The sequence below is a fragment of the Dasypus novemcinctus genome, chromosome 9, assembly GCF_030445035.2.
Source record: "Dasypus novemcinctus isolate mDasNov1 chromosome 9, mDasNov1.1.hap2, whole genome shotgun sequence".
NCBI lineage: Eukaryota > Metazoa > Chordata > Mammalia > Cingulata > Dasypodidae > Dasypus > Dasypus novemcinctus.
Window position 1 is genome coordinate 40,980,722 of NC_080681.1, and position 15,236 is coordinate 40,995,957.

The 15,236-nt window shown below is 39.7% G+C and overlaps 1 protein-coding gene across 1 annotated transcript in view; it reads left to right on the forward strand.

Annotated features, from left to right (window-relative positions):
- Nucleotides 1–249: 249 nt before the first annotated feature.
- The window catches only part of ZNF662 (zinc finger protein 662), a 104,142-nt gene continuing 89,155 nt past the window's right edge, over nt 250–15,236 (forward strand). Inside the window, 1 exon segment of the mRNA XM_071217164.1 lies at nt 250–339. Coding sequence (XP_071073265.1) covers nt 250–339 — 90 coding nt within the window.

A 15,236-nucleotide genomic window follows, 5' to 3' on the forward strand; every position in this document is an offset into this window, starting at 1 on the left:
GCCTATGCTGTTCAGAACAATGATCTTTTTTTTAAAAGATACTTATCATCAGCACCAAAAATAATAATTTATAATTATTTAGACTTGCAACTTTTTTCCTCTTTCTACTTGAAACTTGAAAACTTAAAATAAGAAAGTCTTTGTGGAAAAGAAAATTTTTTCCTTTTGAATATGAGAATTGTGGCCCAAATTTCAATCCAAACCAAATTTTAAATGTAGAATTATAACCCCTACCTCTAAATGGAAACCATGGCGCCCCATAGCCAGAGTGGCAATTGGCAGTTCTACCTTGGTCTCCAAGGCTACATACGGCGGGATACCTACCAAGAAAAAGAACAGGCAAGGAATACGAGGGGAAATGCTAAAACCATCTGTTCAGAGTTGGGTTTTATATGCTCAGGTACAACAGGGTCTTTCCTGTTATCTTAATGAGAATCCAGTCTCCCATGACTACATTAAAAAGAATAAATAGAATTCCTCTCTTCAAGCGTTGATTTCAGAGTTAGTGTGGTTTGATGGTGGGAACTGCAGAGTGGAAGTCAGGAGACAGGGTGCAAACCTGGCTCCATCACTAAGGCACTGCTCTGTGGCAGGGCCCTCACCCTCTCTGAGACTCAGAGGGATCATTTGCAAATACAAATAAAAACAATTATACCCACTTACAGGCGATGCTGAGGAAAACACACTGAAAAGTATACAATATAGCTTCAGATTTCTGCACTAGAAAGAGAGACCCAGGCCCAGCCCCTCTAGATGCTGAGACCCTGGGGTGCTGCTGAAGACAGAATGCATTTGTCCTGGAGCCCACAATGTGACTGCTTTCTCTGGGCCCTGCCTAACTGCTTTCACTGAGCTAGATTAGGAAAGACTTATCCTGCAGCGTGGACACTAGCATAATTCTAGCCACAGCCATTGCTCTGTGCCCACCACCCCTGCCTCCAGATGGACCAGGCAGCATGGAGAGCCTTGCATAGGATGGACCGGAAAACCAAATATGTCACTGCCTCAGTTCCACCCTTCCTATGCCAGGATCAGAACTATTATGAGCATGTCACCCTTTGCCATTGACAAACTGTGGTCTTGTCAGTCATGGACCAACCCCTGAAACTCTGGTCCATAATCTCAGTGGTTATTTTATTTTCCAACTGCCGTCAAGTCAACTCATTTTGAATTTCCAGTTCAGACACACAAATATGTGAGTTCAAAAGTTGAAACAGAGGGAAGGGGACTTGGCCCAGTGGTTAGGGCATCCGTCTACCACATGGGAGGTCCACGGTTCAAACCCCAGGCCTCCTTGACCCATGTGGAGCTGGCCCATGAGCAGTGCTTATGCATGTAAGGAGTGCCCTGCCACGCAGGGGTGTCCCCCACGTAGGAGAGCCCCACGCTCAAGGAGTGTGCCCTGGAAGGAGAGCCACCCAGCACAAAAGAAAGTGCAGCCTGCCCAGGAATGGTGCCACACACACGGAGAGCTGACACTTAAGATGATGCAACAAAAAGAAACACAGATTCCTGTACCGCTGACAACAACAGAAGCGGACAAAAGAAGACATGCAGCAAATGGACACAGAGAACAGAGAACAGACAACTGAGGTGGGGGGGGGGGGTGGGCGGGGAATGGGAGAGAAACAAATAAAAAATAAATCTAAAAAAAAAGTTGAAACAGAGACATAAATGGAAACAAAGGGATTATGTGATAATTCAAGCAAAAATGAGCATGTACCTCTTCTGCCTGAATATGGAAGATCTAAGTCTCTGGTTACAATCGTGTTACAACAGCACCAATTTGGTTTATTGTCCCACTGAGTGGTCATCGAATAGTCTTTTATGGGACATGGTTCAGCACATGATAGTCTTAGCTGAAGATATGCTTTAGCAGAGATGCTCAGTGAAATGGCACAGAGTTCTTATTACAATGCCCTTTGATAATGGTTTCTTTCTTTTTACCTTTCTTTCAGAATGCATTTATGCATAACATGTGTGTAGTCTTCAAAAGAGCCTAACTTATAACCAGTGCAGACATAGCTATACATAGAAACTGCTCCAGGATTTACTTGTGGATTATTTTCTACATTTTTTCCATTTCTAAAACCTTCCAATTGACCAATTTTCTTTGGTAGCAGAGAATATATTTCTCTTTAAGTTTGTAAAAGGAGCTACATAAAATTCTCCAGACACATGTTTAAAATATGTGGTCAAACTGGCATCTTTACTTGGAAATGTCCAGTGGTGGAAGATTTTTAAGTTTGTCTGATGATACCTCAAAGAGTTTTTTTTTTTTCTCTCTTATTGGAACACTAGGCCCTCAATTATGAATTGTTCCCACATTTCAGATCTGCTCTGTGGACCTTTCAACTTTATGCTGTTTCTGTTATTCATGAAAAAAAATCCATTATTCATTTATGAAACCTGGTTCTTCTTAGTGTTTTGACTTTAGAGAAGGACTTAATTTAAAAAGTTAATTAAAAGTAATCTATGTTTCATATGGACCCATTTAGAGACAAATGAGTTTCTATAATATGCACTTTGTGATCAATTTATATTTCTTTTAAAATTGCCATATTAAGTGGACTCAGCAGGCCTACTTAACATGCAGAATTTTAGCTTTGGAAAGCTTGCCTTTCCAAATACTAAAAAGGAACTTCTCCATTAGCTGGGAGTACTCTGCTTTGTTGATCCAAGACATCAAGTGCTGCTGTAGTTACCAATGCAAATGAAATTACAGCTAAGACCCAGCTGAAATACAGGTGAAAATTTAAAAACACCAAATACAGTAATTGACAGGAAAGTAGATGACCCTGGCAGGAAAAAGGAAAATAAACTCAATATGTCTACAAAGATGGTAAAGGAAGGAATTGTGGGAAGTTAGGTAGTCTATCTCACATATTCAACAAAGCTAGAATTTAATCTGTTTACAGTTATTCAGACAGACACTAGGATGCAAGGACCTGGGTCTTGCCATCAGACAAATCCCTTCACTACAGATTACTTACTAGCTGGGTGACCCTAGATTTTTGGTTCTTTTCTCTGTAGCTGTTTCCTCATATATAAAATGGGATAATAGTTCCTACCTATCAGGGGTTGAATCAGGTCCCCCAAAAAAGGCATATTAGGGTCCAACCCTGCTCCTATGGGCATGAATCCTATAGGCACGACCTGTGGGTGTGAGCCCATTTGGAAAGAGGACCTTTGAAGATATTAGTAGTTAGGGTGTGCCTAATCTGATTAAGGGTGGCCTTAATCCAATACCACTGGAGTCCAGTCCTTATAAGCAAAGGAAATTGGACACAGAAAAAGAGCCACGGGGAGCAACCAGAAGCTAAAAGTCTAATGGAATCAGGAAAGAGAGAAGAAGATGCCTCCTTGTGCATTACCATATGAAGAAAAAGCCAAGAAACCCTAAAAGTTGCCCACCAGCCAGAAGATAACTACTGAAAGAAGCAAGCCTTCTAACTATGAAACCATGAGCCAACATATTCCTGTTGTTAAGTCAACCCATTGTATGTTATTGGTTTTAGCAGCTGAGAAACTAAAGCACTACCTTAGAAAGTTACCATGATAATTAAATAAAACTGTTTTCATAAAGTTCTTAACACAGCACCTAATGCTAGAGAAAAATAAATAGGAAGAAACCCTGCAAATTTCAGCTTTGTTAGAGCCAAGAACTATAGAATTATTTATCCTTTATTTTTTCCTTTTAACAATTTTATTAAGGTGAAATTTGCATCCCATAAAATTCACCCAATGTAAGTGTATGATGTAAGGATTTTTGGTAGAAGTTGTGAAACTATCACTAATTCAGATCCAGTTTTAGAACACTTCCATCATCCCAAAAAGTTCCCTCATGCTATTTACAGTTGGTCTCCTCTCCCATCCCCAGCCCCACCCAGCTATCAGTCTGATTTCTGTGCCTATAAATTTTCCTTTTCTGGAATCATGCACCATGTATATATATGGAATCATATACTATATAGTTATGTGCATGTGGGTTCTTTTGCATAGTATAATTTTAAAGATTTATCCATTTGTAACATGCATCAATACCTCATTTCTTTTTACTGCTGAATAGAATTGCATTGTATGGACAGATCACATTTTGTGCATTCATTTACAAGTTGATAGATTTTTTAATTCTTTCCAGTATTTTTGCCTAGTATAAACAATGCTTTTATGAACTTTCATACTCATGTTTTTGTGTGGATATATGTTTTCAATCCCTTTGAGTAGATTTTCAGAGCAGAATTGCTAGTGATAAAGTAAATTTATATTTAACTTTTTAATAAACTGCCAAACTGTTTTCCAGGTGGTTTTACCACTTTACATTCCCACCAGCAATGTACGAGGATTCCAGATTTTCTTGTCCTCACCAACACTTGGCATTGACTGTCTTTTTCATTATAACCATTTTAGTGGATGTGCAGTGGTATTCATTGTGATTTTAATTTGCATTTCCCTTATAACTAATGATGTAGGGCATCTTTTCATGTTCTTATGAGTAGTCTGTATATCTTCACTGGTGAAATATCTTTCTAAATCTTTTGCCAATCTTGTTTGTGTGTGCGTGCGCACATGCTTGTTTACATGTTCATCTGGGTGTCAGTGGGTGTGGTAGAAGCTGAAAATGAATGGGACAAAAAGTGGCCATATTTATTTAAATATTTCATGACTTTTTAATGGATTCTTATCTCCCACTTCCTCCTCAAACTTGCTGATCTGGTTCTGACAATGCCCTGCCAAGATAGCTCCACCAAATCACCACTTCCCAGCTTGGTTCTTTTCTGCCTACTCAAATGTAGTTAATACTATTGGCCACTTGCTCCTTTTTCCCTTTCTTTTCTTTGATTTTGATACTCATATTTCTCCTATTTCTCTGGCAATTAATTCCCATCCTCTCTACACCCTCTTCTTTCTCTCCTCATTCCTTTCATGTTAATTTTCCTCCAAGTGCTCTCTCCTCGGCCTATTTCTCATATTAGGTATCATTTTTCTCTGTGATTTTATCCAAACTGCCTTGTATAAACCACTCCAATGGCTTACTCTTTCCCAGTAATGTCTTTTTTTAAAAATTAATTTTATTTTAAAATTTCCAAAATTTGCTCCTACTGTATTCCCACCAAGCAACAACTCCTGTTTACCTCTATCCCCTGGTAATCTCTAATCTAATTTCTGTCCCTAAGAGTTTGCTATTTCTAGATATTCCACGTACATGAAATAATAGGATTTGTCCTTGTGTACCTTGCTTATGCCATCCAGAATAATGTCATCAAGTTTCATCCAATTTGCCACATGTCTCAGAACTTCATTTCCTTCTTGCAGTCGAATATTATTCCATTGTGTATATGTACCAACCACAATTTTTATTTCTCCATTTATCTGTAATTGACACTTGGGTTGTCCCCAGCTTCTGGTTACTATGAATAATGCTGATTTGATCACTGTTATACAAGTATCTGTTTGAGTCCTTGTTTTAAATTTCTTTGAGTATATACCTAGGAATGGAATTGCTAGATCATATGGTAATTTTATGTTCAACTTTGTGAGGAACTGCTATATTCCACTTTCCGTAGTGTCAGCACCATTTTACATTCCCACCAACAATACAGAAGGGTTCCAATTTTTCTGTGTCATCTCTAACACTTGTTATTTTCTGTGTTGTTTTTAATAATAGCCCTCCTTGTGGTGTGAAGTAGTACTTCGTTGTGATTTTGATTTGTTCCCTGGTGGCTAATGATGTTGCACATCTCTTCATGTGCTTATTGGACACTTGCATATCCTCTTTGGTGGAAAAATGTCTGTTCAACACCTTTGTCTATTTTTAAATTAGGTTGTTTTACTTTGTATTACTGATTTGTAAGGGTTCCTTATAATGCTGTATCCATGTCCTTTAACAAATAAATGACTTGCGAATATTTTCTCTCAGTCTGTGTCATTTCATTTTCTTAATGGGGTCTTTTGAAGTGAAAAATTTTAAAATTTTGATGCATTCTTCCACAATTAAGTTTGATGTTAGCTATTGATATTTTGTAGATGCCCTTTATCAGGTCAAGAATGTTCTCTTCTATTCTGAGTTTGTTGAGAGTTTTTGTTTTTGTTGCTGTTGTTTTTATCATGAAAGGATATTGAGGTTCTAAAATGCGTTTCCTGCATATTTGGAGACTACTCTTCTGTTTTCATCCTTTATTCAGTCAATATGGTGCATTATATTAACTGATTTTCATCTATTAAACCAACCTTGCATTCCTTGAATTATCTCATTTGGTCATGGTGAATAATCCTTTTTATATGTTGTGGGATTCAATTTGATAAATTTTATGTCCATGTTGATAGGGGACATTGATCTGCAGTTTTCTTTTCTTGGAATGTCTTTGACTTTAGTGTAAAAGTAATAGTAGCCTCTTGAATGAATTGGGAAGTATTTTCTTCTACTCTATTTTCTGAGAGTTTGTGAAGTATTGATATTATTTCTTTTTTAAATATTTTTTCCATTCACATTTCACAAAGCCTTAGCCTTTAGCCACTTTCTGAATCCTCTAACATGGTTTTCAAGAAAATTCCCTTCCTTTATGCTGTGGTGTTTGAAATCAAGGCCTTGAGAACCTGTCTATGCTGCAACTGGAATGTTATCCTGAGCTGTAAAAATTCATTTGTATCATATTGGGACAGTTGGCTTTTTCATTTTTTCAGTGGGGAAATGTTTATTTCCATTGATGGACCATTTTTTAAAGCAAACTTTAAAATGCTAGTTTGTAACTTTTGCTAACACTTGTGATTGTGTGCTCATACCCCTAGTAATAATGACTAAATCTGTGTTAAATTTCTTTGTGCTTTTTAAAAAAATTCAAATTTAATTCAACTTCAAAAAATAAAATAATAGACAAAAGGCAGCTTAACAAACTATGGAAGCATTACTGAAAAAATTATGTCCAGGTACATTTAATTCTAAAAACAAACTTAGTTGTTTTTCCAGAGTTTAGAAAGATACATAAATGAGCACAGATTGGTTAAATGAAATGTCCAAGGTTTCCTTATTAATGAAGTAAATGAAGAAAAAATGCTTGGTCATATTACTATCTCATGAAATTAATCCCACATTTTTTTTTTCTTTAGCATAAAGTACCTTCTTTGCCTTTGCTATAAAAATATTACATTATTACTGTTAACTATAGTCTATAAGTTACATTAGTTGTGTTTTCCCCATTATCACAATATTCTTATCACCTTGTAATGGATGAACATTCTTGTACTTATATTATTAACCACAATCTTCACCTATCGCCCAAATTACTGTTATGCAGTTCCTAAATTATCCTCCAGCTGTCTTTTTACCCCTTTTTTTATTATCTTTTTTAAAGATACCTAGATCACACAAAATGTTACATTAAAAAATATAAGAGGTTTCCATATATCCTCCTCCCCTTCTCCTCCCACATCAACAACCTTTTTCATCAGTGTGGTATTGCACTTGATGAGCATATTTTGGAGCGCTGCTACACAGCATGGATTATCATTTACATTGTAGTTTACACTCTCTCCCAGTCTATTCAGTGGGTTATGGCAGGATATATAATGTCCTGCATCTGTCCCTGCAATATCATTCAGGGCAACTCCAAGTACCAAAAATACCCCCATATCATACCTCTTCTTCCTTCTCCCTGCCCTCAGCAACTCCCATGGCCACTGTCTCCACATCAATGATGCAGTTTCTTCCATTGCTAGAGTCACAATAATTCTATAGTAGAATACCAGTAAGTCCACTTTAATCCATATTTTACTCTTCCATCCTGAGGACCCTGGAATGGTGATGTCCACTCCACCTCTAAATTGAGAGGGGGCTTAGATCCCACATGGCTGATGGATGCAATTCTCTGCTTGTGGTTGTAGATTCTCTCAATTCCCTGGTGTGGTGGTTGACCATCCTCACCTTCCTGTTAGCTAACATAGGTAAGTCCAATGAACCAAAGAGTAGATGTTACAATGCTGCTGAGGCTCAGGGCCCAGCTGGCACATAGACAGTTCAGAGATTCAAGTCTCCTGAGCATACATCAACCCCAGTGCCAACCACAGGTTCAGTGAAAGTGACAGAAGAGGCATGTGTAGAGAGGTCACATCTGAATCCAACTCCATCACACTCAGGAGCACAAATTCCAAAGGAGGGCCCACTGGCAAGATACTGAACTCCAGAGACATCTGTCATGACCATAGGACCTGTGTGTCTCTGTAGTCCTCAGGAGTACCACTACCTGGGGTTGTATCTACTTTGGCTGTCTTCTGAGATCCTGCTGAGACATGCATAAGCACAACCCCTCTGATGACTGCCCAACTCATTTCAAAGTCTCTTAGCCATATAAACTCATTTGTCTTTACCATTTCCCCTTTTATTCTAGGTCTTTTTCTTTTTTTTTTTTTTTTAATTAAATTTTTTTATTTTTTATTGACTTTGTAATAATATTACATTAAAAATATATATGTGAGGTCCCATTCAACCCCACCCCCCCACCCCCCCTCTCCCCCCCCCCCAACAACACTCGTTCCCATCATCATGACACATCCATTGGATTTGGTAAGTACATCTTTGGGCACCTCTGCACCTCATATACATTGGTTCATATCATGGCCCATACTCTCCTCTATTCCATCAAGTGGGCCCTGTGAGGATTTACAATGTCCGGTGATTACCTCTGAAGCACCATCCAGGGCAGCTCCATGTCCCGAAGACGCCTCCACCTCTCATCTCTTCCTGCCTTTCCCCATACCCTTTGTCCATTATGTCCACTTTTCCCAATCCAATGCCACCTCTTCTATGTGGACATTGGATTGGTTGTGTCCATTGCATCTAGGTCTTTTTCTAGTTGCATCACCAGCTGGTGCTTGGTAGTAATCCGTCAGCGCCAGGGAGGCTCATCCCTGGGAGTCATGTCCTAAACCAGGGGGAAGGGAATGCATTTACATCCTGAGTTTGGCTTAGAAAGTGGCCACGTTTGAGCAACATGGAGGCTCTCAGGAGGTAACTCTTAGGCACCATGCAGCTCTAGGCCTAGTTGAAATTTCAGGCATACAGGCTCATAAGCAGAGTCATCAGTATCAAGGACCCATCATTGGACCATCCTTCTTCACTGGTCTTTGCCCTTGCTCTTGGGGGATTGTTACTGCACCATTGGGGAGTGCAACAGAGTTCCCTGGAATGAAAACTCAGCACTCCCTCAGTTGTCATGTGAAACTCTATCCACTATGTCAATACCCAATGAACATCCAAACACATCTATATACCCTATATGCATGCCCTGGAGAACTCCCTCCAATCCATGCATCACCCATCAATGACACCCCTCATCAGTGCTCCTCCCCTGCCATAGTTGAACCCTTCTGTGATCCAAAACTTCTTCAAAAACGAAGTCTAATATATAGTTAAATTCAATTAATAGGAAAATGAAATAGTAATGATAGGTTTAAAGATTAGAAATAGAATAATAATAATTTAGAAAAACTAAAATAAAGTAAAAAATAAATTGGGGTATTAAAAAATGAAAAATATCATAAAAAAATTTTTTTTACATTTTGCCTTTTGTCACTGTAATAGGTGTTGCCCTGTATGTACAGTAGCAAGGCGATCTCTTCCATTTCTACCTCAGTGTCTGCCATTCTTTTTTTTTTTAATTATGTCTTCAAAAAAGTTTTAGGTCATAGTAAAGTCACATATAGAATATAGGGGACTCCCATATACCCAACATCAAACCCTTTTCCTCCTTTCCTAGAAATGATCTTTTTACATGTGGATGTTACATTTGCTGCAACTGATGCACAGATATTGAAGCATAGCTATTGGGAAGTGAACTTGGCCCAGTGGTTAGGGCGTCCGCCTACCACATGGGAGGTCCACAGCTCAAACCCCGGGCCTCCTTGATCCATGTGGAGCTGGTCCATGTGCAGTGCTGATGCACACAAGGAGTGCCCTGCCACACAGGGTTGTCCCCGCGTAGGGGAGCCCCATGCTCAAGGAGTGCGCCCCGTAAGGAGAGCCACCCAGCGCGAAACAAAGTGCAGCCTGCCCAGGAATGGTGCCGGACACATGAGCTGAAATAACAAGATGACGCAACAAAAAGAAACACAGATTCCCATGCTGCTGACAACAACAGAAGTGGACAAAGAAGACGCAGCAAATAGACACAGAGAACAGGCGATGGGTGGGGAGGACAGGGAGAGAAATAAATAAATAAATAAATATTAAAAAAAAAAAAAGAAACATAGCTACTAACTATGGTTCCATTATGGTTTATATTTTAAACTGCACACTTTTATAAATTTTTGGTTACCTTATGGTTTACATTTTAGACTATACACTCTTATAAATTTTTGGTGAAATTTAACATGGCCTGTATCTATCATTGCAGGATCATGCAGAATGCTTCCATTGCCCCCCAGTTACCCCCTTTCCACCTATTCTGTTCCTCTTTCCCCCTCCCCTCAGGGCCCACCGTGCCAACTAAGCTTCACTGCTTGAAGGACAAAGTTCATAGATACTTGCTACAATGCTGAGGGCTTGACACACTAGTCTGTCCTCCTCTATTGGGAGCTACACATGCTCTTGAGAGACACCCTCCTCTCTGTTTGAGAACATCAAGCCTCCCCAGGATGGAGGTGTAACACCTTCCCGCTCATTGTATGGGTCTCTACCCACTGATATAACACACTATGACAAGATGAGCACTACATACTCCCAGAATTCTGCCCCAGGTGAACCCTGTGCCAGATGCCCCCTGTCAAACACCTGAACAGTAATCTCCCTAGACTACCCCTTTCAGCAGTGTTGGTTATACTATATATTATATCATATTATATTAATCAGAAGTGTTAGTTATACTCATTACAATGTATTGCCATCAACTCTATCCATTTCCACATATTTACAATTGACCTTATTAAACATTCTATATACATTCAAACAGATTAAAAAAATAAGAGAGCCTCCTTGCCCCTCAGTATACAAACTTTTAGAGGAAACCTATGTTTCCTTTTCTGTTGTTCTGAGGATCTTTTAAGAGCCTCTGAGGGAAGTGGACTTGGCCCAATGGATAGGGCAACCACCTACCACCCGGGAGGTCTGTGGTTCAAACCCCGGGCCTCCTTGACCCGTGTGGAGCTGGCGCATGTGCAGTGCTGATGCTTGCAAGGAGTACTCTGCCATGCAGGGGTGTCCCCCACATAGGGGAGCCCCACTCGCAAGGAGTGTGCCCCATAAGGAGAGCCGCCCAGTGCAAAAGAAAGTTCAGCCTGCCCAGGAATGGCACCACACACACGGAGACCTGATGCAGCAAGATGATGCAACAAAAAGAAACAGATTCCTGTGCTGCTGACAACAGAAGTGGACAAAGAAGAATACGCAGCAAATGGACACAGAGAGCAGACAACTGGGGCAGGAGGGGGTGGGGAAGGGGAGAGAAATAAATAAAATAAATCTAAAAAAAAAAAAAAAGAGCTACTGAATGACATTGCAATGACAGATACAGGCCATTATATATCCTGTCATAACCTACAGCATTGGGTGGGAGAAAATGTAAACTACAAGGTAAACTTTAATCCGCACTTAGTGGTAATGCTCCAAAATGTGTTCATCAATTCCAACGAATATACCCCACTAATGACGGATGTTGTTAATGTGGGAAAATGTGGGAGGTGTGGGGAGCGGGACAAATGGGAATCCCCTATATTTTTTATGTGACATTTATATATAATCTAAGTATCTTTTAAAAAAAAGAAAAAAGAGTAAAAAGAATTACTGATGAAACTAATTTCCATCAAGGGCTTCTTTTTGAAGTTGAATAAAGGAGGACGGTTCTGATACTTCTTAAAGCATAATAACTTGACGACCAGTGCCAGACATGTGGCAAGATAAATACGGTGCAAACATGTCTACAGGTTGTGGGCCTAGTTTTTCAGGAAGCCCTCCAAATATCACATTTTTGCCAAGGAAAACATCTAAGAAAGGTTGCCAACCAAGGTTACTTAAAAAAGTTTAAAAATCACAGACCTAGATTATGTTCTGGAAAAATGGCTCCTTGTAAACTGAAAAAATTTAAAAATAGCTGTCAGATCCTGCCTGCCCAAGTCCAACCCCATGGTAGGACAGAAAATCTGTATCCTGTGAACAAGTCCAACAGGTTATAAAATGCTCCTTCTAGACCTGGAGAAGGATTCTAGAATTATTATGGTATGTGTCCTTGAGTGCCTGGGAGTGTGCTGGGCTGTCCTTCATAATCCAAGTATTCCTGGATTCATGTTCCTTCTCAGCTTCCTGCTTTGGATTCAATCTCTTACCCTCCCCACTTCTTCTAGCCCCCTTCTCCCAGGAGTTTGCTGAAGCTTCTTGCTTCTATATGGACACACCACTTGGTGCCAAGACCCTGCCATCCACCTGAGTATGAGCCCCACATCTGCCTAGAGAAACCTGGGACATCATCACCAGCCTAAATCAGACTGCCGGACTTCCTTGTTATGTTGCTTGCAGGTGGCCCTGTTCTCTCTCCTATCAACTCCCATCTCCCTAGAAGCCCACAGGTTATGTGGATTCCCGAGGCCACACAGAATATGACTATATTCAAAGAGAGTTTTAAGAAACTATAAAGCAGAGGTCTGCTGACTCTGGGGGAGAATGTACTGATGTTTGGGAAAGTCAGTGGGCTTAACTGTTCTTATTTTCCTCCTTCAGGTTTTAGGTTCTGTAGAGAAGGCTTTCATCTAATAATAGAAAACATAAGCCTTTAGTTGAGAGTCAGCCATTGTCTTCCTTGCCTAATCAGACTACGGAAGAAAAAGCCAACTCACCATCCAACATTCTACTGTGCAATATTGGGTTTCAATAGTAGCTACACATGTGTAACCAAGCTAGGAGCTGGCCCAGCAAACAAATCCCAGAATGTGATCAGGGAGGTAGGATTTGCTTGAGTAGAAGCTGGAAGGAATTAATGACAACTCATGAGTAAGTGGAGCCATGCCAGGGGGAATGGGATATAGTGTAAGAACAAGGCATCAGGCTCCAGAATACCTATCCTCCCTGCTGCTCTTCAACCCTGCCCTACCCAGCGCTTTGCCTGTGGAAGCCTGGCAGATGATGGAATATGTTGGAGTCCCTCCTTAGCGTTCAAAATGAAAGCAGCATGGCCTCAATCTAAAGCGAACTATCTATGACAGTAATCATAAAAGGAAAGCACTTAAAAATTTTTGTGGTGAATTTTCCAAAGAGGAATTTGTGTGTCTGCCTGTCTCTTAATGAATATGTCTGCTTCTTTCTTGAGTGCTAACCAAGTGAACATCTGCATGACAGAAGACTGAACAAGATGCCCAGTGGAAACCTTCAGGGAAACTCTATTAATTGAAAGTGATTTTGAGCCATTTAAAAATAAGTCAGGGGGAACAAAAAGTTCATTTCAGTGTTGATAAGGTCAGCAATATGGCCAGTGGCTCTCTTCCATGAAAGGTAACCCAAGAACTTCTTGGTGTGGGGATTCTAAAAGGGGTTGCCTTTCAGTTCCTATTGCAGTATTGCAAGTGATGTCAAGTCCTACCTGCCACCTCCACTGTGCCTCTGTTCCTCTGTGAGCTATTGTGCATTTTGTCATCGTTTACATTCATATGCAGGTGTAGGGGCAGGTATATCGCCTCTCAGAGTTTAAACTAGGTAATGAAGGTCTCATTTGAAATTAAATTCTACCATCTCACAAGGCAAACATTAAGCAAAAGCATTTTCTAAATCGCTGTCACATAGCAGACACAGAATTTTGTGTCATTGTAGAATCAGTCACTGTTAGGAATTGAAAGGGATAGGGAGGGCATGTATTCCAGCCCTCACCATGGCAACCCTGTTCTACCTGGATAGAATATCTCCAGCCTAAGTAAATAGAGACAGTGTGCCTCTAGATAGTTGAAGTGTTTCAAATCATCTCTGCATGTTTTAAGGTAGAAAAATGTAAATTGCTCCCCTTCTTCTGTTTACTGGAAGTCTACCAAACTGCAAGTTTCCATTTCAGTTGTAACTGCTGTATTTCTCTCTCTTCACTGTACTCCTCTGTACTCAGTGTATTTAATATTTATTTGGCACTTACTTCATGTGATCTTGATTGTAGGTTTTTATATGTGCATGTATAATCCTCCTAACTAAATTGAAGATGTAAATACATCAACTGGTTGCATTGGTCCCCCCTTGGTCCTTCCCTCCTTTGCTTAGTTTGTCTATGGATAGTTTTTTAATCTGTTTTTACTCCTTGAACAAGTCATAATTTTTCCAGACACTTCTAAAGGGGTAGGCTCTAGGCTACCTCATAAAGACCTATCCACTCGCTAGCTCTGATCTCAAACAAGTCTCATAAACAATTTGAGTCTGTGTTTCCTGTCTGCAAAGTAAAGATGTGTGACTCATTTAGTGCTTTTTAAACCTCTTCATTTAGGAAAACTTCCTGACAGAAAACAGTGAGTACCTACTCCCTAGAGCTCAAGACCGCTTGCTGCAAGCCTAAATTTTCTTTTAAATCTTATATTTTTATCTTAAAGTTATAGGTATATTTGCATTATCTTCTATAACATATCTACTTGTTTATACAGCAAAATAATTCCTGCCCCAGTCTTCAAGTCAAACTGAAACTCAGGAAAGTTTATTCAACTTTCAAACTTAAGAATGTTTATGCAATGGCTTCATGAACCCCTGCTGCAGAATAATGTTCCTTAGTTTGAGATGCAGAAGTCATCACTCTAGGATTTTACCCTTCATAGAGCAATTTACTGTAATCCAGCCAGCATTGATAGAATATACATTATATGCCAGGCATTGGCCAGACTCTAGTCTTGGCCCCAGGAGTTATGACACCACCAACTTGAGACTGATAGTTGGTCATCTGTGTACCACAACTGCCACACATTATGGGGGCTCAATAACTACTTATTGCTGGCATGTTTGCCCATGGCCCTTAAAGTTGATTTTCAGAACATGGTTCCCCAGGATAGTTAGAGGTAACATCTAAGTCTCCACCATGAAGGAACAGGTGATGAGGAGTGGCTGAACTTTCCCTAGTCAAAGCAGTTCTGCTTTTATCTATTTATATAGACTTTTATCTAAAGCAGTGTATTTCATAGATGTCCTTTATCCAGTTGAGGAGGTTCCCTGTATTTCTTGATTTCTGAGAGTTGTTATCAGTAATATATGTTGGATTTTGTGAAATGCTTTTTCTGAGTCTATTAAGATTAACACG